The following is a 27,018-nucleotide window of genomic DNA, read 5'->3' on the forward strand; positions in this document are numbered from 1 at the left end:
TTTTTTTCATTGTAGATTTTTATAAAAAAATTTTAAAAAATTATTGTGCCAAAAATAAGATACATATATTTATAATACAGTTTTACTGTTCAGTAATATATTTTTCATATGATACATAATCTGAAGTTTTCCTAAAATGTACTATCTTTTGAGGCCAAAAGTACAACTTTTTTATTGTTACAATTATTTTACTGTCTTTGTGAAAATTTAAAAACAAAATGACAGAGATGACTTACTTAATATCATGTATTCTTCAAAACTTTACTGTTAGTTTAAGTACACATATAACTAACTTTGCGTCACAAGGAGTATTATGTTTACGTTCTTCCCCAAATATGCCTGCCTGTTGCAGGGCTTATTAATACACCAAAGATAAGACTTTTTTTCAATCGATTGCATTAGATTACATTTTATGTGTACTACAATATTTAAAATAGATGCAATTACTTTTTGACAAATTTTTGATACGAGAAAAAGTACCATCAAAATCTCTATTCATTCTATTTAATATGTAAACATGGTATTCTTTTAGGAGAAATAAAACAACATATTAAAAAACACAACAATTTATTAAAAATATAATACTGAAATATACAATTAAGTACATAATTACTGTAATAAAAGGGAATAAAAAATATCTTTATATTCATTTTATAACATGCATGAGCTGCCAAGTCCAATAACTAATTGATGTTCTATAAAAATATTGATTCATTATACAATATACAAAAGAAGCTATATTATTAGAATGATATTTCAAAATATTTACAATATCTTTCAACACATATATAACACGTCTTTATTATTCTCACTATTACATGTACTATTATTATGTAGTAGGATTATCCAGAAAGTAACAATACATGAACCAAACAACATGAACACAACAAAAACATGAACTAAATTGTAATATGTTTCGTAGCCTCACTCTAATGCCATTTTTCTATACAGTATACAGAATTGTTGAAGCCATACAGAGCACACTGAGGCCACATGAGACACCTTGAGGCACTTTTATTAGAGTGTTTAACTTTTCAATCCCACTGTTGTTAGACCTTTGCTGTTTGTGACTTCAACCCAGACTTTGATTCAATCTGGCACGACGATTGTGATTGTCAAGTTGTTGTCACAATCTCGTGCAGTAAACTTCTTCAAATTTTCAAGAAATCAAAAAATTTCAACAAAAATCGAATCCCTCATAATTTTTCCATAAACTCAATAACTGATGGGATTTTAAATGACAGCACACATTTTTAACAATGCACAAGCAGGGAGAATCGTGCACTGCTGTGCTTTACCGAAGCAGGGAAGACAAAAAGGTAGTAGTCCTCCCGTTCTCCTGCCACACCAAAAGTTACTTTCTGGATGGCCCTTGCAGTAAAAAAGAAAAACATAAAAATGGTAAAACATATGTATGAAATTATTACCATGTGCACTTGGAAATGCGTAAGAATCTATGGACTAGAGAGTGCAATTCAAATTAACCCTCAAAGAAAAGAACATCTAGTTCATACTATACAAACAATTCCATATCAACCTCATTTTCTTAATTCTCTAATCAGTTTTACAATGGAATTATGAAGCAATGGATTCTTTTACAGTTTGAGGCAACTCCTCGGATGAGCCCCTGAATTGAGGGCAGAATTGAGGTGGGGGGTTGCAAAGTGTTGCATGCACGCTCAGTGTTTTGAAAAATAATTCTTTGGGGTGTAACACTTCAGTCTGTCAATATTTATATTATTAATTTTCTACTAATACAACACAGTACAGGAGAAATTATTTTTGTGATCTAGAGATAGTGTTTTTGTTTTCAGTGGAAGTATATTTTGAGACATTCTGAACACAACAGAGGTTTTTGCAAAAAAATGCCCATCACTGTGCTAGACTGTGTAAGCAATGACTTGAGCAAACAAATTGAAAAACAATTTTGACGACATTTGACGTGCATTATCCAATTGGTAAATATTTGTTCTTTTTTTATTTTTAAAATAGTGTTAACGATTCTTAAACGAGGTCTTGTGATTATAATTATATTGAAACTAAAAGAATCCATGTCGTGTCCAAAACCCTAGATTTTTTCAAAACTCTCGAAATGTGTAGAAACAATGAAATGCAGTTTTCAAGTAAAATATTTTTTGAAGTAAAAACTTCCTTAGTGTGTAATTTTAGTTGCTCTAAGAGCTCAATGAGATCAATTGAGTACTGTAGGCCTTGCCTAGTAAAGGAGAGAGCCGATATGGTTTTGGTGGATGGAGTAAGGCCGAAGGTAATTTTGGAACAGCACCAAACAATCCATTGAAAACATTACTAAAATGCCTTATTATGTCCTTGTGTTTTGAAGCGAATATCTTGGATATCGCTTAAAAACATGGTATACATGAGTGTCAGTCATTCTTATGTACTATGGTGTGAGCACAGTACTTCTCAGTTAACTTTCTACGCAAAGGAAACGCCAAAAACACGTTTTTAATACAAAATAAATCACATTTCACAAAAAGAAGCAATATAAAATTCAACCATGTTTTAAACTTTCAGGTTATCTTATCTGACTTTGTCTTTAGTATAAGTGTATAGGTAACATGTCAACACAATTAAATTATTAGTTTTAAGAAATCTAAATATGAAGAACCTTGGAGCATTGGAAAAAGTTTAAATGAAGCACTACAAAAAACTATTTGTAAATGAATACAAATTTTCCAATATTAATTTTATTATTGCAAGGCTTCTTAGAATCAATGATTCCATTATCAGGCAACTTCAGAAATGCCTCATAGTGGAATCATTGATTCCGAAAGGCCTTGCAATAATAAAATTAATGTTGGAAAATTTGTATTCATTTGCCAGTGCTTTCAAATCTAAATATGATATAGAGTGGAGGATTTCAGGTAAATTATACAATAAGAACATGTAAATATTGTATGAAATGATCCAAATTGTTTTGTAATTTCTTGTTCAGAGGAAGATTCTAAACCATCTGCCCACCATTATAGTATGAGATGCTTTTATCCATTACTCCCATGATTTGGCTTCAACACAGTTGTTTCCCTGAATTCACCCATAGTCCGATGCACACCAAGCTCTGTGGAAGCTGGCCGCAAATTTTTTGACCTCTGCAGTGACATTAATTCACTGTTGGAGGATAAATTAGAAAAGTGCTGCTGCTGGTTTGGTAAGGATATGGAAGTCTTCTGTTGCAGATCCTGTTTTTTTTGCAAAAAACGCACCAAGCATAAGTAAAGAGCAGAGGCAAAGGATAAATTCCAGCAGATCATGTGTAGTCAGTTAGCCGACAGATAATAAACTTAAAGTAGTAATTGAAACCACTTAGTTAGCCAGGTCTAGTAATTGAAACCACTTAGTTAGCCAGGTCTATGTCCTTTTTCTGGATCATTCCAAATTCCAGCAAATAACAATTATTGCACACAAGAAAAGTTGGGCAAGAATATAGCCAAGTTGGATACACTCAATACTTCCAGTTTACCATTCTTGATGGTCCAAAACTGAGGGTTTAAAAGCAGATCTGAGAGCACAAAGAAAGGTAAAAATGTATTTTTGCTGCAAATGTCCTCTTATTGCACAGTACAAAAAGGGTAGAGCTTGCAGAAGAAAGTTGTCTAAAGATAGCATTGACTTCATTTCATCATAAACCCAATTCTCCTGGAAAGGCTTTTTAAGACGATCTTTTACTGCCCATTTTAGCATGACAGTGAAAATGGAAACCTTGACGAACAGAACCACACAAACAATTTATAGGTTTAAATTAAGATATTGGTGTTCTAAAAAGCAGTTAACTCCACCATCAAAACTAAACGGATACCAGTTGAATAGTAAATAAGGCTAAATCGGTAGGGAATTCATACTTATTGTTTTCGGTACAACTGAATATATGTTACAATAAACTGACACACACGTTGCGTAAGTAGTAAAAAAACTATGTGCAATACTAAACAACCTTTCACTTTATAAACATTAAAATAAGTCGTTATACTAAAATGTCCCAACTTTGGCTATCACAACCCAGGACAGTTACAGGATTTACACTAAACCAGTCTCGTCTGGATAAGAGAAAACAATAAGTTGTAAAATCAGAACCATGAGTAACAGTTATAACACTAACTTCGGTTTTCACCCATGAATTACTTTTTACGGAAGATATTATTTATACTTTGCAGATTGGGAAGGTTGGTAGGCCTGGAGATGGGCGTCTGGAATATTTTGGTAACTCTATTCTTCACGTCCTCCATTCCTTGCCCAACATTTGATGTGGCCATTGCCAGGCTTAGTGTACTGCTGGATCTGAAATAAATTATTCATATATTTATTTATTCTCTGTAGATATTAAGGAAAAAGGTACTTAAAGTACTTTCAGTGATTCAAGATAGATACCCAGTATACAAAATTAATTATACGAGTTAATTACTACACTCAGGTGGGAGGTGTAAGAAGTGTTGTAACTAAAAAAATCACTTGTTAAAGAATGTTTCGACATTTTTAAAATTTTGTAACAAACTTTTTGATACCAAATATTCTAAAACAATATTTAAATTGATCAAGAAATATATGATGATACGAGAATAGATGTTTCCTATATGAATGCGTCAAAGCTCAATTTTAAATCCAATAAATCTTCAAAAAAGATTTGGATTTGAGAATATATTGTCTAGGATTCGACAATTCAATCTGCCTAGATTTCCAGAGCCAGTAATTATTGGACATATAATACATTATTGTAAAAATCATGTGCTTCTCAAGTATTTTATAATGAAAACGGCATATTCTGTGGAAAGATAGTACAACTGAATATATTCACCTCTCTATGGGCTTGGCTGTATCAGAGCGAGACTCCGCCTCCTGTATCATGCTGAGCACTGTCTCGTGATGACTGGTCAGCGACTGACTGCACACCTGCTCTAGGTACCTGCAAAGAAATCATGTTTTAGTACATTATGCATTTCTGTGGGTGTGGAACATTTCATTAGAATTTAGGTTCCTAAATATATTTCCTCATTTTCACAGAGGTTTTCTACAAGATTAATTGAAGCAGCATTGTTCCCAAAAAAACTCAATGAAACTTAATCCTCCTTCAGCGAAGTGTCTCAAATGATATAATTGGATGACATTCTTTGCTTTGTGTATCCATCTTGCAGTGGTTTTTCGTATTTTTATCGTTTGGCCATCATTTGATGTATTGGCAATAATGATGTCTTGAGAACTGATAATTCTGTGATAACCTGCAAGTGCTTACGCAAAGCGGTCATGATAATGATAACCTCAGGGTACACAGAATTTCAGGTTTGGGGAATTTCCCTTCAAGGAAAGTTTCCGATGGATATGAAGCTCTCTAAGGTCATCCCGGTTCGGTCAAGAAAGAATGTAGGTCTTCTCTTCAAGAGTACCATCACATATCTATTTTGCCAACTTTCAGTAAAGTCTTTGAAAGTCTTACTCATGCCAGACTCACTGACTTCTTACTCAGGAATTCCATTTTGAGTAACATTAAATTTGGATTTAAGTCTAGCACTGATGCTGTCGCTCAATTTTCTAAATATGTTTTTCCCATGTCAACAATCAAAATCACGTAACTGGTGTTTTTTTGCGATCTTGGTAGAGCATTCGACACAGTTAACCATCTGAAACTTCTTAATAAGCCGGAGATCTATGGCATTAACACATTCACGACGACGTGCGCCACGTGTGGTACACGGCGATCTTCTCACGAGCGCGTCGTGTACCAACGTGTGGCGCACGGCCCACATTACAGCAGCGCGTCATGTACCACCCGTGGTACACGAACAATGCATTTTCAAATGGCTCTCTGAAACTAACGTTTGCCTAGAAGGTTCTACATTTCAGTCTAACGCCCATCTATAAAAACTCTTATAATATTTTTCATTCAATGCAAACTCGTTTTTTCTTTTCCCAAAATTGGTGTAAAAAAATTGCATAGTATCTGAATAGTTTGTTTGCCGTGTTGTGATAGCTAATAAGCCTATCAGCAAAGATAAACCTGTAAACCTTTATGTTCTTAAACTTAATATATGTTCATACATTTAGAGTAGTTATTATTACGGGTAGATTAAAAAAGTTGCTCACGTTATAAGTTATGAGTTTAATCTGCAGAAAGTGACAAGTCTAACCTAACAAATACTTCGTAAATTGAAATAAAGTAATGAAAATAACTTAAGTATTAAAAAAACTCTAAATCTACATGACATTTTTTCGTCTAATGTTTGTTATTGAAACAGTCCAAACACATCGCTGGATTATCTGTGCAGTCTTTGCAGAAAGTTGTAACTCTCTTTGCAACGTTTTTCCTGGCTTCTGTTGTTCCATGACAGGCAACTAGAGACTCATAGCAAGGTAAACATCGTTTTCTTGATTGCTTAGCAAGGCCATCACTCTTAACTAATTCGTGTTTTTGAGTAGGTAATCGTCTTGCTGAAAACAGCACATTAAATGTTGAAAATATGGTTAAAGTCAAATGTTCAAGAAGCTTATAATTAAAATTGTTTGTACAGACTTTGAGGCCTAATTTACGTGTAAACTATTTGATCTGTTTTCCTAAAACAATACGGATTCAGATTTATATAATTTAAATGAAATACACTAGTTATAAATAAGATTACCTGAAATCGGAGGTGTTGAGAGTTGGTTAGAAGCAGGATTACAGTTTACTGTTTTCCTCTACAAGCTTTCTTGCCAAAACAGATCGGAATTTTAGCATATCCCATTTAGCTTTCTTTTCCCTAACACTGTTGAATACCACAAAGGCGTTCACAACACATGTACCCAGCAATAACTCTAGTGCAACCTTCTTGTACCATTTAGATGTTTTTTTTTCTCAATGGGCTATAATACGAACTCATTTGGTCTGATACGTCTACGCCCTTTTTGGCATCATTGTAAGCTAAAACACAGCTAGGTTTCATGATTGGTTCGTTATTTCTATTGGTTTTTTTTACTGGCAATAAGTTGTCCCCATCCTCAGGTCGAGTACTTATCAAGTTTACTCGCCTCTTGTCTCGACCCAGCTGATTACTTTTACACCTTGTTTGTTCTCTCCCTGCGCATACACTTCACCCTTTTTCAATTTCTTGCTTATAACAGTCTTCGGATTGGACTTCAAATCCTTTCTCAAGGTACCACAAAGGTAAGTTTTTCTTTTAAGCAAGGCCTCAGCTAACTCGATCGCTGTTGTAATAATTATCAGCGTACAGCAAACGGCCGTGGCCTAAGAAATCATGAATAAGATGCAGCATTATTTTTTGTTTGTGGCCTTTTCCAGATGTAATGTCACCTTTACCTACGTATATTTTTGAACTTGCAGGTATAGCCATCAGGAGAACAAAGCTTGTATATTTTCACACCATATTTGTGTGATTTGTCCGGCAAGTACTGCCGGAAATTAAGCCTGCCTCTCCACGGGACCATGGTCTCATCTATAACTACAGTTTCACCTGGAATCCTGACCAGCTTTGAATCTATCAATTTAACATGACCTGCAGATTTTGGAGCTTTTTCATCCTGGGTTCTTCACCTACTGCTTCTTCATTATTATGAAAATGAAGACATCGAAGAAGCATTTCAAACCGCTCTCTCTTCATAGCCTGTTTTATGAAGTCATTTTTAAACATGGTGTCATTTGACCAGTAAAACCTTATTTTGAGGCAAAGGGCACATTCCCCATCACAATCAAAATCCCTAGAAATTGTTTTATTTCTCCACTAGTACAGTCAATCCACTGCCTCATAAAAGACCTCTGTTTGGGGATATTGTTTGAAATATCTTGCCGGGCATATCGGTTTGTTTCTTCTACGATGAGGTTAATAATATCGTCTGTTAAAAACTGCTCTAATACTGTTACAGGATTTGATATGTCAAAATCATATACTAACCCTTCATTGTCAGTATAGGGAAATTGTCTAACAGTACTCTTTATGTCATCCCACTCATTACCATCGTCATCATTACCGGTACTTGTTTCAGTTTCACCATTTGGCCCATCATCAGTTTCGGGCACATTGCCATTGGCGGTTTCATTATTTTCCTGATAAGGTTTTCTTCTAATTCTGATCTTGTATTATTTTCATAAATATTTAAACCTAATTCATCACTTAAGCTTATATTTTGTGAGAAATAAAGAACTGCATTCTGAAGGCTTACGTCATCTGAAGTAACAATTACATTTTCTTCGATATTTAATGCATGACTTACTTCATTTGCATCAAGTTCCTCATCATTACCGTCTGCATTGAATCCTCACTATCTGCTTCAGATGGTAAGTATTCGCTCCCCGACACAGAAAAAATCAGTAAGTTCACTATCACTGTGGCCTTCAAGAGCATCATCGATCTCTTGTTTCGTCCATTTTATTACAATTTCCACTACGAAACGACCACAAAAATAACTTTCAATTCAACACACAACCCAGTCACTAGCAGTGGTAACCTACAAATTAACGAAGCAGACTGACAGAAGAAAGACAAAAGCGCGCCAAACGATGCTCGCTAAATGTCTAGCTAGACCTAGACGCAGGTTAGAAGCAACACATGTACCACGTGTGGTACACGACGCGGTAGATTAATGTCTTATTAGTTCAGCGCGTCGTGTACCACACACGTGGTACACGCACATATATGTATAAAAAGTTCATCAAAAAATGGTTTAATTTACGTTTTTGATAGTTTTGCACATATTTTATAACTGCTGTCGAGTGATTTAAGCAAAAAAACAAAATACGCATTTCTGACAGATTTTACCGATATCAACACGCCACTTAATTACGAAGGTAGTTATCACCTACGTCGTGAATGTGTTAACCCTGCAACTGGCTTTAAGCGATTATCGACGCATTAACTGCAGTTTCAAAATGGCACTAAGCTATTTTCGACGCATTAACTATGTCGTAATATGATCTCTCACAGCAAGTCTATTTTTACTTTGTTTGAAGTAAAACATACGTAAGTCTAAAGATAAAGATTCAAGGTTTCATATTATATCATAAAACGCTCTATAGTTAAGTTAAATCTTTCATTATAAAATTCTAAACTTGGATGTTCACATTTCCGATTGCCATTTGTTTGCGTAATTTCCGAACACGCTAAAATTACCGTATGTTTGTAAAAATTCCCTATCGTGAGTTTACGGTCTACACGATCGTAAGTGTCGTCATTGAAAACAGTGTATTCTTGGCTTTCATGAACATCTTTTATAGCCAGTAGGAAAATAAATGTTTTTAAAATAAGCGTTTGAAAAAGCTCGTGTTTTGTAAAATCCCAAAATGCCTAATGCGTCGAAAATAGCTTCATTAAATTTTGTTATTTTTGTTACTTTATTGTTGTCTGGAAATAGTGAAAATCATACCAAAACAAAGAAGAAGAATTGCTCTAAGCAACAGTATAATAGACAACGAAGACTATGAACTAGTATTTTATTTTTGTTCTGTTGCGCAATCACCGACTCAGCCAGTAGAGAGGAACAGCGCATCGCATGGTTGCCGTGTTGATTTCTTTGTTGTTATTGCGCCATTGCCGGTATTAGTGTATCGCTTGCTATTTATTTGGATATTTTAGACTTTTCTTTATTTAGTGTGTATAAATAAAAGTTTGTTTATTGTTTTTTTTTTTAATTAGTGAAGTGAAAAATGTAGAGGTTAGGTTAAGTTTTAGCAAATAGGTTGGATTTTTGTGAAACTGATAATAAGCCTATGTTCACGTAGGTTCAGTGTTTTATTATTTTGTAGACAACTTAATTTTAATTAAAATTAAATTTTGATTTAAATTTATGCAAAGGTATTTATTATAAAAGTAAAAAAGTTTTTTTTTTACTTTTTCTGAGGGTATTAGCGTTTTATTTCTATGACCATAGCTTGTTTTATTTTTTTAAACAAAAAAATAGATAAAAATACATTGTTGTACATTTTTTTAAACTTCAATAAACGTACTATCTTTGTAAATAATATTTGGATGAAAAGAAAATTGTTAGCTAAAAAAGTTAGGCATTTATTTCACAATTTTGACTTTTGTAAAAATTAAAAAAAAGTTTCTTGCCATATATAAATATATCTTATACAATGTAAACTTCTATAAATATCATATTTTCCTCTTCTACATATGTTTATCTCTTAGAAAAAAATATTTGTTCATCCAATAAATTCCAAAATGTCACAATGGTATACATAATAGTGCTATACAAACTTTTTTCAGATTTTTGTAGTTTTTTATAGATATATTATCCAAAAGTACCAATAAACTTCTTTTACCTAAATATTTTTTTTGTAATTTGAAATTGAGGTACATAAGCAAACTTTTGTGTATTTTAAAATTATTCTAAAAACTTTCATATTACCTGAGAGGGTGCTATACATTTTGAGAAAAATTTATTCTGTACTAATATTTTTACGATAATCTGTAAAAAAATAAAAGTATATTAAATGATTCAATCTTTAATATTTTTTTGGGAAACTGCATTTATTTCTAAAGACATTGATGTTTTTAAAATGTTTTTATCTTAAAAAATAGATGAGCAGTGATTAAAATACAAAACCCTTACAAAATCACGAAAAAGTGCCTGCCATTTTGGGAAAAATGATGGCCAGTTCCAGGGTTAAAGGCTGTCCACTACAGTGGTTGAAGTCTTACCTTTCAAATCGTTACCGGAGTGTTCAGGTTGCTAACTTTTTTGCCACAGCAAAGTCAGATTTCATTGAGGTCTCCATGGGTGTTCCTGTAGGTTCTATTTTGGGGCCTCTTCTCTTTGCATTAAATGTGAACAACTACACTTCTTGTCCCCCTGAAGCTTGCGTTACTTAATACGCTGATGATACTACAATCATCATTCAGGCAGACTCTTCAATAGGATTAACTCTATAATAAACGAAATAAATTCTTGGTTCATTAGTAACGACTTATTCCTCAACGTTGAAAACATTTCCGTTCTTCACATTCGATCTCAGGCAGTTTCTAAGAGCGTTGTTGCTTTACACGAGGTTGACATCACTCAGGTTGATTCAGTCAATTTTTTGAGTTTTCATTTGGATACTGAGTTTTTCTTTGAGTCAGCATGTCGAACCCCTTTGCTCTAAGCTCAACTGGGTATCTTTCCAATCTCCTGAATTGTAGTACACTAAAAATGGTATTATACCATGGCTACTTTTCCTCTGTGATGTCATACAACGTGATTTTATGGGTAACAGCCTCACCTCCTTTGTTAAAAAGGATCTTCAAATTGCAAAAAAGGACTATTCGTCTTGTGTTTTGCCTTGAAAGCAGGGAGAGCTGTCGGTAGGTGACTATCCGAAAAACGTGTCATAACCTTTTCTCCATTTTGATCTACTCTGTATAAGTTTACACTTTTAAACATATTCAAGATTTTCCTAGCCACAGTCATATATATTCTACCAGAAATAAAAACAGTTTGATTGTACCCCATCATAATAATAACATGTTCCAAAAATCAGTAGAATATCTAGGACCTAAAGTTTATAATATATTGCAAGATTATTTTTAACCCAGCCATTCCCTTTCATCTTTTAAAAATAAGCTTAGAAATTTCCTTGTAAAAAAACTTTTTTTTTATTCACTCTGAATTGTTTTGTCCCACCCACCCATACCAGTAAACCACATCCAGAGTATTGACATTATAATCTGTTGCTTAGTTTCTACTAGTCAGTCAGATTAATTATCACACTGATAATATAAACACATTTTTTGATTACGTTTAGCATTTAGTTGTATTATATATAGCAGTTCTGACTATTCTTGATAATCGTAAATATCCATGACAAATAAATGATTTTGATTTGGTTGGAATCAGTTTTAAAACCTTTCGCAAATGTCTTTTCTGACAACCTCTGATCATTTGCCAACAGCCATCAAATCCAACTTGCACAAATGTCACCTAAATTCAAATGCTCTGTAAGATTTCCATGCATACTTCCATTTTTTACTTAATTGGCAATGTCATCAATCGTAAAGGATCAATTACATTTTTAATGTAGTAAAATACAAACCATAATATGTTCTGTAACAATTCTATTTTCTCATATTGTTGGTTTCATGTCTTATCCTTAATTTTGAACTAATTGATATTTGATAATTGAGGCACAACTTGTTAACAATTAACAAGAGGTTTGTTATAACCTCTTTCTTGAACGTTACTTATTAATTTTCTTTCCACACCAAACTGTGTGTTGGTAGTACTGAAATTTTATTACAACTGGTTTCGCTATACAAGATAAAAAAATTATGCCTGGTTTACATACAAACAAGCTTAACCACTCCAATCATTTACTTAAATTTGTTGTGTGTGTATGTTATCTGCTAATATACCTTGATAATTATTAAATATATGTTTGACATTTTAAATTTAAAAGTATTTCTACGTAAAAAAGCAACCTACTTTGAGAAAAAAGAATTTTCTCATAAATTATCATAAGAGTTTTGATGATACTTCTATGCACATCAAAGGGGAACTTCAATTTGTTTTTAATTTTTACTATTATTTACATCCAACACATTTTGCAATTTAAAATGTTTATGCCTAATTTTTTCAATATTTATATTTAGCCAGTGAGCACAAGGGTGGTCTACACCTCTAGATGGCCACTGACCTGAGACCAGGTATGAGAGCTGTCGTGATGGTACTCTTGGAGAGCGAGCAGTAGACTGCGTTGTTGAAGGCTTGCACCAGCGCTAACGCTAGGTCCAACCGCCGGCTCTGGTTGGTTAGCTGTAGCGTGTACGCGGGCCGTAGCTGCCAGCTGCGGTACCACAACTGTGACAACACAGCCAATGTCAATCACAATACTTAAATCTAAATTGAATGTGATCTAAAAAGTGTGGCATAAACCATTTATGTCTAGAAAAAGATTATAGTTTTTCTGTAGTTGTTCTCAGTTAGTTGCATCTCTTCACAAACTTTCATCTCACAAGATTTGTTCTGCTACATAGATATTTAATAATCAGTATAATACACACATCAATGCTTCAGTCAATAGGAACTATTCTACTATTCTCCACTGATTCTGCTTGTCACATGAACCAAAAAAACACGAAGACATGAATTCCTCCAAGGTTTAGCATATCAACACACCAAAATCAAAACAGAGCTTTGACTCCAGTGATAAGCTGAAATGCTAATCACTCACTTTTTGGGAGGAATACAAATTTTAATTTAACAACAGCAACTGATCTGTGCTTAAATATCAATGGTTTGTCCTGGATTGATTAAGTGACCCATTAAATTATTGCTGACATGCAAATCATTCCAAAGTACCAGTTTTCAGTCAAAGTATCCAATAAAAGTTCTAGATTTGGATCACAATAAAAATTTTAAAAGCTTGTTTAATTTTCCATGACACAATAGGTTTGAGACGATTATAAAAAAATTCTGATCAGAATTCGCAACAAACCCAGCTGTACTCTGTAGCAAATAGTTAATAGTTACCATCGTCTCAGAACCAAGTTTCACACCAGGACACGATGCGACCCAGTGTTGCCACCACCTGTACTATGTAGTAATAATTACTAGTTACTCACCATCGTCTCGGAATCAACTGTCACACCAGGACACGATGCGACCCAGTGTTGCCACCACCTGTACTATATACTAATAATTACTAGTTACTCACCATCGTCTCGGAACCAACTGTCACACCGGGACTCGATGCGACCCAGTGTTGCCACCACCTGTACTATGTAGTAATAATTACTAGTTACTCACCATCGTCTCGGAACCAACTGTCACACCGGGACACGATGCGACCCAGTGTTGCCACCACCTGTACTATGTAGTAATAATTACTAGTTACTCACCATCGTCTCGGAACCAACTGTCACACCGGGACACGATGCGACCCAGTGTTGCCACCACCTGTACTATGTAGCAATAATTACTAGTTACTCACCATCGTCTCGGAACCAACTGTCACACACCGGGACTCGATGCGACCCAGTGTTGCCACCACCTGTACTATGTAGTAATAATTACTAGTTACTCACCATCGTCTCGGAACCAACTGTCACACCGGGACACGATGCAACCCAGTGTTGCCACCAGCTGTAGCAGTGCCGGGTGACTGTCTCGGGCCGTTGGGTCACTGAGAAGTGATTGCAGTTGAAAGTACGTTTTATCCTCTACCTGTCAAACGAAGGTAAAGTCTTGTCAGGATTTGCTTGCCAATGTCTGACAATCCTAAAATGCTTTATTAGGTAAGGAGAGATAGATAGTAATAAACGGAAGCGAAAGATACCTTGCAACTAAGTTCAAAGGTAAATCTCATTATTCATCCAATTGCTATCCAGTAAGTAGATTACATTGTATAAATAGTAGTATTGTATAAATTTGAAAGTGGCACCAAAATACTATTTTGCAACATAGTCACTTCACAAATTTAGAAACTTATCGTAGTAGTGAACTAGTTTTTAAATTCTAGCGTTATAAAATTCTGCTGCCTGAGACTTTAACCGGGTAGTCACACCCTCCTACAGTTCTATGTTGACATCAAAGCATAGCGTCGCAAGCCAGATCATTGCTGGAAACAGGTGGTAGTCGGTAGCATGGACCAGACTGTAAGGCGGATATGGAAACACCTCCCACTTAAAAGCATCCAAGAGTCTGGTTTTCCGTGTGTGGTCGGTCTTACACAAAATTAATGGTACTGTAACTTCAGCATAACAATTTCGTTTAACAAACTCCTTAAAATTTGTGGAAAACTAAATGAGAGTTCTGTTATTGTGAATTAGCGGTTTTCTTTAATATTCTAATCGACTTTAGAGACAATTTCATCGGTCACAATGCTTGGCCGTTTACTTCATTTGTCATCATGCACATTAGTTCTGCTACTTTTAAACTTAATGCATCACTGACGCACTCAATCTATACTATTCCCATAAACTTCACAGAGTTGGTGATAAATTACAATTGGTTTATTGTGCTTAGCCAATAAAAAACCATATTACCAACCACTCTTCACAACTCACAGGATTTTTTAACTGCATTGCACATTTTAAACTGCTATTGTCAAACAAGGAGCAACAGTAACCTCTCAATAGCACGGCTGGATAACCACTGAACAGAAACCGACCACTCTTCACAACTCACAAGATTTTCAACTGCATTGCACTTTTTAAACTGCTATTGTAAAACAAGGAGCAACAGTAACCTCCAAATAGCACGGCTGGATAACCACTGAACAGAGACCGACCACTCTTCACAACTCACAGGATTTTTAACTGCATTGCACATTTTAAACTGCTATAGTAAAACAAGGAGCAACAGTAACCTCTCAATAGCACGGCTGGATAACCACTGAACAGAGACCGACCACTCTTCACAACTCACAGGATTTTCAACTGCATTGCACATTTTAAACTGCTATTGTAAAACAAGGAGCAACAGTAACCTCTCAATAGCACGGCTGGATAACCACTGAACAGAGACCGACCACTCTTCACAACTCACAAGATTTTCAAGTGCATTGCACTTTTTAAAACTGCTATTGTAAAACAAGGAGCAACAGTAACCTCTCAATAGCACGGCTGGATAACCACTGAACAGAGACCGACCACTTTTCACAACTCACAAGATTTTCAAGTGCATTGCACTTTTTAAACTGCTATTGTAAAACAAGGAGCAACAGTAACCTCTCAATAGCACGGCTGGATAACCACTGAACAGAGACCGACCACTCGTCACAACTCACAAGATTTTCAAGTGCATTGCACTTTTTAAACTGCTATTGTAAAACAAGGAGCAACAGTAACCTCTCAATAGCACGGCTGGATAACCACTGAACAGAAACCGACCACTCTTCACAACTCACAAGATTTTCAACTGCATTGCACTTTTTAACACGTTCAATGCGGTTGCGGTAGATCTACTGCACGGCTGCCTCGCGCCAGGCGCGCATGACGTAGATCTACTGCACAGCGCCATTGTTTAGAAACCCAGTCAGTGTGCTCTCAGCACTCGTCGTGTATGGTTGTCCGTTTTGCAGCAGCGAACGTGTTAAACTGCTATTATAAAACAAGGAGCAACAGTAACCTCTCAATAGCACAGCTGGATAACCACTGAACAGAAACCGACCACTCTTCACAACTCACAAGATTTTCAACTGCATTGCACTTTTTAAACTGCTATTGTAAAACAAGGAGCAACAGTAACCTCTCAATAGCACAGCTGGATAACCACTGAACAGAGAAACCCCCTGACATCAAAATGGCTGTGATAGTTTCGCTCCTAGCGGCTACAGAGCAAAACGTAATCTACTTTCTGGACAATTTACACTGTGTACATAATATAGTGACAAGAACAAAAATAAGTTATTACATAGCATTCTTTATGTTAGCTCAATTTACCTTACCAGAATATTTCAACCTGTAAATTCCTCAAAGATATGTCTTATCAAAGAAAACTCGTTCTGTTTAATTTTTAATAATACCTTAAGATTTATTTGTCCACAAGATAAATTAAAGAAATTTTGCTATATGTCTTCTTTTACTAAATAGCTTAACATAATTTGATACAGATATTTCCTTAAAATATATAAAATAGCATCATTTTGTATAATTTATATACGTAATGACATATTAAGTACAGTCAATTTTAAGAGGCAGGTAATCTCGTATGCAGGTATCGAGGCATATGCAGATGGCACTGCAATTTGCTATATAGGGTATGATCAAAAATACTTTTACAAACAATTTATTCTGTACCACATACATACAACTTTCACCAAAACAAAATGGTAAATACAGTACAAAGTGAATGTTGACAAATAATCAAACTAAGAAAGTTTTTTCTTAGTTCAAACAGAAAGACGATCTGGACGAACTGGTGGGTAGGTTACCAAGTTTTGATATGAAGATTATTTTAGGGGATGCAAATGCCAAAGTAGGAAGAGAAGAAGTCTGGAGACCTGCTATTGGAAAAGAGAGCCTGCACCAAGAATTAAACGACAATGGAACCAGACTGGCAAGTTTTGCAATTGCAAATGAATATAAAATAGTAAGCACGATGTTCCCAAGAAAAGATATACACACAAATATACATGGACATCACCTGGTGGAACAACAAAAAACCAAATTGACCACGTGATCACAGACCAAAGGCACAAAAGTAGTATAACTGATGTTCGAAGCATTAGGGGTGCGGAATGTGTCAGCGAATAGCAATCCAGAGAAGAAAGGAAGTAAAGCAAGAAAGAAGAATAGAAGTGGGTAGACTTGAGCTTAAGCATAATGCTGATGAATTCAAACTGAAACTGGAGAATAGATTTAAAGCCCTGGAAGACATGGAGAACAGTGAAACTATGGATGCCAAATGGGCTAATTTTAAGGAAGTAGTTCTGAACACAGCAGAAGAGGTATGTGGTAGTAGGAAGAAGAGAAACAAAAAACCATGGTTTGATCAGGAATGCGAGCAAGCTCTGAAAGACCGAGTTAAAAGGAAAATAACGTGGATGAATAGTAACAGGGTAGAGGATAGAGAAAGCTATAATGAAGCAAATAGGGAGGCAAACAAGTTGCTGAGGCGGAAAAAAAGACTGTATCTGCATAGATTGCTTGACAAGGCTGAGGAAGATAATACAGCAAATAACGCAAAGGACTTCTACAGGAAAATAAGATTCTTCAAAAGAGGTTTTACCCCATATGGGGTAAAAACAGAAATGGAGAGTTGGTGACAGAAAGTATAAAAGTTATAGAAAGATGGAGAGAATACTTTTGCGAGCTACTAAATGTAGAGGACCAAACTAGGGACGAAGAGCAAGTTGGTGAATACTATCATGTTCAACCAAATATAGAACCGCCAACCATAGAAGAAGTAAAGGATGCAGTCAAAGCGCTAAAGTCCAACAAAGCTCCTGGGAAGGATGAAATAACAGCAGAATTCTTGAAGAAAGGAGGAGAAATAATAGTGGAAAATCTATGGAAACTAATACTTCGTATTTGGGAGAAAGAAGAAATGCCAGCTGAATGGCAAGAAGCAATAATAATACATATACACAAGAAGGGTGAAAAAGAAGAGTGTGGTAACTACAGAGGCATCTCACTACTCAGCATCCCATATAAAGTTTTATCCAAAATTGTATTAAACCAACTTGAACATTATACAAATGAAATAATCAGGGAAGAACAGGCAGGGTTCATAAAGGGCAGATCAACCACAAATCAGATTTTCATTTTCAAAGAAATATTAGCTAAATACTGGGAATATAATAAAGAATTTTTTGCCATATTTATTGACTTTCAAAAAGCATACGATAGCATAATCAGAAAGGAGTTGTGGACACAACTAGATAAATTTGGCATCCCGAGAAAATTAATAAACTTAGTTAAGATGAGTGTCACAGAGTCAAGAGGCTCAGTAAGAATTAATGGTCGGGACTGTGTACCTTTTGGGACATAGACATACTTTATTTGCACAAGACGTTTACAATATGTACATACACATAGAAAACAGGTGCATCGTCAAACCTTATGAAAATTTAATAAGGTCAATTAGTATTAATTTACAATTACAGAGAAAATAAAATACTTATCCTAAAAAACCAAGATACAAATCACTTTCAAAATATTCTTGTAATGAATAAAATGCTGTGTTCAATAGTTCATTTTTCAATTTTTCTTTGAACTCTTTTTGGTTCATTTCCTTATATGCCGCAGGTAAACCATTGTACAGCTTCAACCCCGCATATATAGGACTTTTTTGAAAAAGAGCTAAGCGATGGGATGGATATCTTAAAACGAGGCCATTTCTTGTATTATAATTATGCTGAAACCTGAGATGGTCTGGCAAAGCATTTTTTTCAAAGTGAATATAAGTTAAAATTTCATGGATGTACAATCCTATTACTGTTAAAATTTTTAAATTTACAAAATGAGTTCTACATGAACTACGTGGGTTGGAGTTTGTAACTATGCGAATTATTCTTTTTTGGATATTTAAAACATACTTGATATTTGAGGATTGGCCCCACAGAAACTATACCGTATCTCAGGATTGACTCTACGTATGCATGATAAATAATTTTTATGGTATCAAGGGGGACACAGTCTCTCATATGCAAAAATACAAAAGATATTGACCTAATCTTTTTTACAACATTTAGAAGGAATCAAAATCAAAGAGGAGGACCCCTACAAATTGATGGGCATGTTTTCGAATAAGTGGAGAACTTTAAGTACCTTGGGGTCACAATATCAAATAAAAACACAGATGAACCAGAGATACAAAATAGGATAAACTCAGCAAATAGATGTGTATATGCATGCAATAGGATACTTTCAACCAAATCTCTCTCTCACAAAACTAAAACTAGAATATACAAAACAATTATATGTCCAGTGCTTTTGTACGGATCTGAAACGTGGAGGCTAAATAAGAAGGATGAGAAAAAGCTTCTAGTTTTCGAGAATAGAATTTTACGTAAAATTTATGGGCCATCATATGAACAAGGGGTATGGAGAAGAAAACATAATAGAGAAATCAGGGAGCTCTACAATACTACGGATGTAATAGGAGAAATAAAGTGCAGAAGACTCCGTTGGGCAGGCCATGTTTTGAGAAGAGAACAGGAGTGCAAACTGAGGAGGGTAATGTACGGTAACCCAGAAGGAAGACGGCCCCGTGGGAGACCGAAAGTGAGATGGTGGAACCAGGTGAAGGCTGATATGGAGAAGATGGTCGCTTCAGAGGAAGATGCAGAGGACCGTTCAAGATGGAGGAGTTTTGTTGGTGCGGCTAAATATCACCTCCGATATAAATGGCCCTGGGAGTAAAAGAGTAATAAGTAAGAAAGTTTTTTTTTAATTTTATCTCTTAGGACAAGAAGCTTATAAATTGCACTTAGTCCTAAAAGGACTTTAGCGCTGCTTCCAGAGTGACAGGATATTCTGGATGGGTAAGGTTGGGGTATAGGCCGCATCCTGTGGAGATCCATGAGGAAGAATTTTGGGAATTTATCTGTCATGTCTCGTTTGAAGAAGAGGAAGCCAGCTCTGTACCAGCCTCTCTAGTCAAGGCGGGAAGGGGTGACACACCCTAATATCTAGGCTAGCAACAGCCCTTAACATTTAAGAAACCCCACCAAACTCCAACAGTTATCTCCTGCAATAGACTACTACTATCGATCTACACTTACACCCTTACAAATTTTACCAAAAAAAATAGCAAATACAGTACAGAATATTAACCAAAAGTCAAAATTCATTACTTGGTGTATAAAAATTAACTACTGAATTACCTCTTTATTTGTTGAATATTCTATCAAAGTCCCAAAGACTGGAATGGTTGCAGTTTTCACGGTACTGTAAAGAAAAGTTTACAGGATTTAAATTGGAAATGTAAAGTAGAATTATCGTTATCATTATTCAGATACAACAAAATGTTTGTACACAGCTTTAATTGTGACACATAAACAATATTTATCTTATTCCATTCTACCAGTTTTCTCTATTGGATTGGCATATTATTATACATTCCTAAAAAGAAAAGACGATACAACTCTTGACACCATTTGCACACAAAGTGTCGTACAACACTGGGTAGAATCCTTGTCCTTTGTCTTCTACTAACCTATTAACACTATTAACTTTAACATTGTGGTTCATACAGTTTAATATTGTTTATCCCATTGAGGTTCAGGTCAAAAAATCTGAGTGAGTCGGACTTGTAATATAACTATGTACATTGTATCCAATATATATTTATGTTTTAAGTACATTATTTATGTTCAAAGTAATATTTTGCATCTGAAAAAACAATCACAACAACTTTATTTTAAATAAAATGTTTTGTTGACAAACAATCATTGTTTTTTAATGGAGTAAACATCATTATTTATTTTCCATAACATTATTAGCACATTATTTGGTTATTTGTAAACACTTATTACTCATAAACTACACACGCTTAAAAGTTTACACACACATTTTACTACAATGATGTAATTATCCGAATAACGATAACTAATATTGAAAGGAAACTGACATTATCTATTACTTCATGACGAGTATTAAAAAAGTCTCCTTCGCATAAATAATGGCTGTCTAAAAATCGTTAGACCGATCCCGAGTGTTTAACGAACTTTTACCAACTCACTTTAAAAAGATAACAGAACTTCACACATTTGTCACTCTTATATTACAAGAATAAAACACTCCATTTCAAAAACTGGAATTTGTTCTCACCTTCAGATTTACAAATCCAAAGACATAAGGTTAGGCATGCACAAAAAAATAATTAACAAACCAACAACACGCAGGAATGGACAAGCCAATGTAAACTTGACTATAGCAAGAGTCTACACGCTTAAACTTGTCTTAGGTTTTGTTGTGACACTTGAAGGAACAGATTCCAGTTCTTGAATTATAGAGCAAAAAACTCAACAAAAACCTCACATAAAATATTGACACTGTAAGAACCATAAAGTGTTATTTTCTAATGTAAAATTATACCACAGCCACTTCTATTCAGTATTTTGTCATGAATAAATAATATATTTTCTTTAACTTGCTGATTTATAGGCTGCACTGGTAGCAGTAGACTTAAAACAGACTACTGCTCGGTCACCACACGTATAAGAAAATTGCCTTACTTCTCTATCCAACTACTGATCCGTAGAGGATGTACCACATAATGTGACTGTTCCAATGGTGGAGAAGGAACTATCCAGCTGATACTCACATGTCAGGATCGCTTGCTAATGTGATGAGAGCAGGGACGATGCGGTTGGTAGTCATGGACTCTCCTACACAGCGTATGGCGTGTCCAAACATGGTGGCTGTTACTGCTCGCACGGAGGGCCGAGGGTGTACCACTCCTGTAGGCACAAAGCTTGAATACAATCAAAATAAAGTTGTGATTTAGATCTAATTAAGTTCGGTCTTGTTTGGCTAGTGACATTGGACGGCATGTACGTGATTTCAATTTACATTTAGTACATGCAGTACTAATTTGTTGGTTGGTAGAAATAAAAACACACCAAAACAGCAAAAAGACCTTACATTGTTTCTTGCGTAGTTCTAATAAACATAAATATCAAACTATACAAAGTACCTTCCCACAGCGCGGTCATGAGGGTTTCGTGTAAAGCTGGAACTTTGGACAGCTGAGAAACGCTGACCTGCAGACAGTCTACAGGGGCGCCACACAACGCCAGGGACAACAGGAATCTCTGGACAGTGTTGCCAACTTCTCCCACCTCACTCTGCCAACATAGACGTTAACATTAGTACAGATAGCAAAGTGTTCATTTGTAAGAATTTACTCTGTTGACTTTTTACTCCTATAATTGGAAAAAGTGAGATAAGAAAAAATATATATCATTGTATGAGATATGCACCTAAATCATGCAAACTATTCTGTGTATTTGGGACTATCCCACTTAAAGAAAATGGTTTTTACTACAATGGCTCTCTGTATAGGTCCACATATTTTACTTAAAACTTTATTCTTGACAGTTACTAGTTCCTTTACTGCTTTTTTGACAAGCGTCCTAGTAGTCTTCCATAAAAAAGGATTGGCGTAGAAGCTTATGCATTCTCTATTTTATATGTTCATTCTGTTCTAAATTTCCAGATGCTCATTATACCTAGATATCAAATTCATCAATTATTTAATATAAACTACTATAACAGTACTAAATTTATTAATTTAACATCCTCGACTGTGCATATGTAACTATTTCGGCCAGTTAGAAAATGTAATAATCTAAAACGCATTTGATCCCTATTAGTTCGGATTTACAGAAATCTACTTTAATTTTTGCTGCAATGAACCCACCTGTACGGGAGCGACCACTGCCAGAAGATACACAGGTATAAGTGAGAGGTTAGGCCAGTCCTTGTCCAAATTGACTAATCTAGACTCCAGAATGTTCAGCCTTTCAGAGAATATAGGCTTGATCTGAAACATTACGTACAGTAATTATAAAACGTACATGATGAGTTTGAACATGTTGAACCTTAGATCTGTGCAATGGTATACGTCTAACATTGTCACATCGTTTGCTCTTAGCAAACTTATTTCTTTTTAAATCATCAAACCTACAGTATCTCCTATAATTTGTTGTTTTTTCTAAAAAAGATATATATAAATATTATGTTGAAATAAATGCTACACAAATCTTTATGCATTGTAAAAAGATTTGTTTTAATAATTTACCATAAAAATTCTATATTTTTTGTATAATTAAAAATGTTTTGAAGAAAATCCAAAATATAAACTGTCCTGTATAAAAAGGAATATAAATAATAGTTTTGATGTATGAACTTTTAAACCAATTATTATATACTAACTTGTTCTAATAAAAAATATAAGGCTGAACTAATAGTAATTTTTAGCCAATAATTTATACTCCTAATATTATTGTATAAACAATCGGTAACACAATAAATTACATTTTGTAGTTAAACATATCTATTTTTAGGCAATAAGAATCTATTTTTATGTTTCATAGACAGGTAAAAGAAAACTTTCCATGGAATCAAACACTTCTAAACACAATAATTGAAAACCACCTTAAAATTAGAAATTGTATTGTAATATTCTGTAGTTTTCAAGGTTCTAGTTCCCATTACTATGGTATGTAGGCTATCAAAATACATGAAATATACAAGAAAAGTCAAAAACATAAGGATGGTAAAAATTAAAATATAAATTGCCACTCCTATTCTTACCATTTAAAACTTTATTTTTCAACATAAAAATAAATGATACATCTTTTATTTTTGGGTTCTTTTCTGACAGAAGATACTAATTAGACAGTTTATTTCTTGATACTAAAAAGTATCTTGTCCTTTTTTGAGAGTCTAAAACTCTTTTTGAAAAATAGCAGAGTTATATCACAACAGACCAGTGTTGGTTGCCAGTGGTGGGTGGGAAACAGTGCCTAGCGACTTGTCTTTATAATAATAATACTATTTTAATACACTGTAACACACAATGACAAAAAGATAAATCGGTACACGCAGACTGTCATGTGTCATACAGTGATGGCTATGGCTAATCAAAGACATGTTGAGGAGGCATTACAGTGATCTGGACAGTGGTGAGGCAAATTAATAGGAAAGTTAATGGAAAGGTGGGCAAAGGGTTAATACTCCTTCGTCTACTTTTAGAAATTCTAGCTCAGAAATAATATACAATGGACACAAATAATTTGAATTATCCTAACAAAATATGAACTAACCACTATATTTAAACACCATTCGTGATACAAAAATCAAGGGATCAAATGTAAACCATTTGAAATATCTACATTCCACTGGACTAACATTAATCAGCACACTTTTCGATAATATATTAAAAATAAAACCGGAACACTACTCACCATATTGACAGTGACAGTCTTTCCGAAACCAGCCGTGAGAGATTTGAAGAATGCGATGAAACCATTCAGTAAATCTTCATTAGTTACGTCCACTAGGTCTAAACTGTCCAACAATTTTGGTATCCTGAAGAAAAAAATGAGTAAATTAAAATGTAATAATACTGTTGATGACACAACTTATTTTCAGAGATTAGCTGATTCTTCATTGATTTGATACCGTAACATATGAACTCTTCAGCGTATTATACATAATTAAATTTTAATTTTTACCTGAAGTATATATTTTTTTCAAGTGTTACTTAAAATCCCAAGCCATCCCGGTAAAAGGGAGCCATACTGTTCGTAGCCAATGGGTGAGGTGAATAAAAAGAAGTAAATAGTCACAGCAACTACTACGAAGTAATATCATTGTATTAAAATGAAGTGAACCAAACAAAAGTTACAAACCACCAAGTTTCTCTTACAACTTAGAGCTTGCATTGTATTGAGAACCAAGTCAATTTCTGACCACAGAGTTTCTCTTATAACTTAGAGCTTACATTGTTTTGAAAACCAAGTCAATTTCCGACCACAGAGTTTCTCTTATAACTTAGAGCTTACATTGTTTTGAAAACCAAGTAAATTTCTGACCACAGAGTTTCTCTTATAACTTAGAGCTTACATTGTTTTGAGAACCCAGTCAAGTTCCAACCACCGAGTTTCTCTTATAACTTAGAGCTTACATTGTGTTGAGAACCCAGTCAAGTTCCAACCACAGAGTTTCTCTTATAACTTAGAGCTTACATTGTTTTGAGAACCCAGTCAAGTTCCAACCACTGAGTTTCTCTTATAACTTAGAGCTTACATTGTTTTGAGAACCCAGTCAAGTTCCAACCACAGAGTTTCTCTTATAACTTAGAGCTTACATTGTGTTGAGAACCCAGTCAAGTTCCAACCACAGAGTTTCTCTTATAACTTAGAGCTTACATTGTTTTGAGAAACCCAGTCAAGTTCCAACCACAGAGTTTCTCTTATAATTTAGAGCTTACATTGTGTTGAGAACCCAGTCAAGTTCCAACCACAGAGTTTCTCTTATAACTTAGAGCTTACATTGTTTTGAGAACCCAGTCAAGTTCCAACCACAGAGTTTCTCTTATAACTTAGAGCTTACATTGTGTTGAGAACCCAGTCAAGTTCCAACCACTGAGTTTCTCTTATAACTTAGAGCTTACATTGTGTTGAGAACCCAGTCAAGTTCCGACCACAGAGTTTCTCTTATAACTTAGAGCTTACATTGTGTTGAGAACCCAGTCAAGTTCCGACCACAGAGTTTCTCTTATAACTTAGAGCTTACATTGTGTTGAGAACCCAGTCAAGTTCCAACCACAGAGTTTCTCTTATAACTTAGAGCTTACATTGTGTTGAGAACCCAGTCAAGTTCCAACCACAGAGTTTCTCTTATAACTTAGAGCTTACATTGTGTTGAGAACCCAGTCAAGTTCCAACCACAGAGTTTCTCTTATAACTTAGAGCTTACATTGTTTTGAGAACCCAGTCAAGTTCCAACCACAGAGTTTCTCTTATAACTTAGAGCTTACATTGTTTTGAGAACCCAGTCAAGTTCCAACCACAGAGTTTCTCTTATAACTTAGAGCTTACATTGTGTTGAGAACCCAGTCAAGTTCCAACCACAGAGTTTCTCTTATAACTTAGAGCTTACATTGTTTTGAGAACCCAGTCAAGTTCCAACCACAGAGTTTCTCTTATAACTTAGAGCTTACATTGTGTTGAGAACCCAGTCAAGTTCCAACCACAGAGTTTCTCTTATAACTTAGAGCTTACATTGTTTTGAGAACCCAGTCAAGTTCCAACCACAGAGTTTCTCTTATAACTTAGAGCTTACATTGTGTTGAGAACCCAGTCAAGTTCCAACCACAGAGTTTCTCTTATAACTTAGAGCTTACATTGTGTTGAGAACCCAGTCAAGTTCCGACCACCGAGTTTCTCTTACAACGACGTCAAAGGCACTCATCACCGAGCCCACCGTGAACTCTCCGTTGTAGAATATTGCAGGATTGGCCAGACCTTGACACAAGTCCGCAAACCCTGAACCTAAAAAAAAAATCAATGCATTTTATTGTAAACTCACTGAGGCTACTATTTAAAAATCAAATTCAGATGTTAAATATAGAAAACCTGGGATATTCCTTACTACTGTAAATATGCTAATACATTGTCATGTTTATACTTGTAGTGTTGTACAGCTGTTTACACATGTTCCAGCACTTGTTCTTAGTAGCTTTGTATTCATCATGTGTTAAGTAGATCTTGTGAATAGTTCAGAGTCGGCTGTAGTGAAATGACCTTGAGGTTTCCCCCATAAGAACAATGTTAAACCTCATACACCCCAACGCCCTTTTTGATGGGAGCTGTCTCAATGTAAAGATATAATTAATACACATCCAAAAGCACTGTTTAGTTTTCTGATGTACTTTTTGAATATTTAAACAATAAAATGCAAAAGTTTTTGAGATTTTTCCTTAACATCTTTTTTTATTTAAAAAATAATAAGCATTCTCAGATGCGTATCATTATTTAAAGATACAATTATATCTTTAAATAATTATAATAAATAAGAACCACGATAAGCACGGAGCTTGCACCGGGCATTTCAAAGGATTTTTGTAAACTAAAAATCTCTCCAA

At 34.8% G+C, this 27,018-nt stretch overlaps 1 protein-coding gene across 1 annotated transcript in view; it reads right to left on the bottom strand.

Moving 5' to 3' along the window:
* Window positions 1–4,158: 4,158 nt before the first annotated feature.
* LOC124371964 (RAB11-binding protein RELCH homolog) overlaps window positions 4,159–27,018 on the bottom strand; it is a gene marked incomplete at its 5' end in the record, with an annotated part of 77,434 nt that continues 54,574 nt past the window's right edge. Inside the window, 10 exons of the mRNA XM_046830332.1 lie at window positions 4,159–4,296; window positions 4,811–4,918; window positions 12,611–12,774; window positions 14,001–14,139; window positions 20,246–20,309; window positions 21,688–21,823; window positions 22,060–22,210; window positions 22,786–22,908; window positions 24,335–24,458; window positions 26,278–26,425. Of these exons, the coding sequence (XP_046686288.1) occupies window positions 4,832–4,918; window positions 12,611–12,774; window positions 14,001–14,139; window positions 20,246–20,309; window positions 21,688–21,823; window positions 22,060–22,210; window positions 22,786–22,908; window positions 24,335–24,458; window positions 26,278–26,425 (1,136 nt within the window). The remainder of the gene's footprint in view (window positions 4,297–4,810; window positions 4,919–12,610; window positions 12,775–14,000; window positions 14,140–20,245; window positions 20,310–21,687; window positions 21,824–22,059; window positions 22,211–22,785; window positions 22,909–24,334; window positions 24,459–26,277; window positions 26,426–27,018) is intronic.

Source organism: Homalodisca vitripennis, unplaced genomic scaffold (assembly GCF_021130785.1).
Source record: "Homalodisca vitripennis isolate AUS2020 unplaced genomic scaffold, UT_GWSS_2.1 ScUCBcl_2328;HRSCAF=6962, whole genome shotgun sequence".
NCBI classification, from domain to species: domain Eukaryota; kingdom Metazoa; phylum Arthropoda; class Insecta; order Hemiptera; family Cicadellidae; genus Homalodisca; species Homalodisca vitripennis.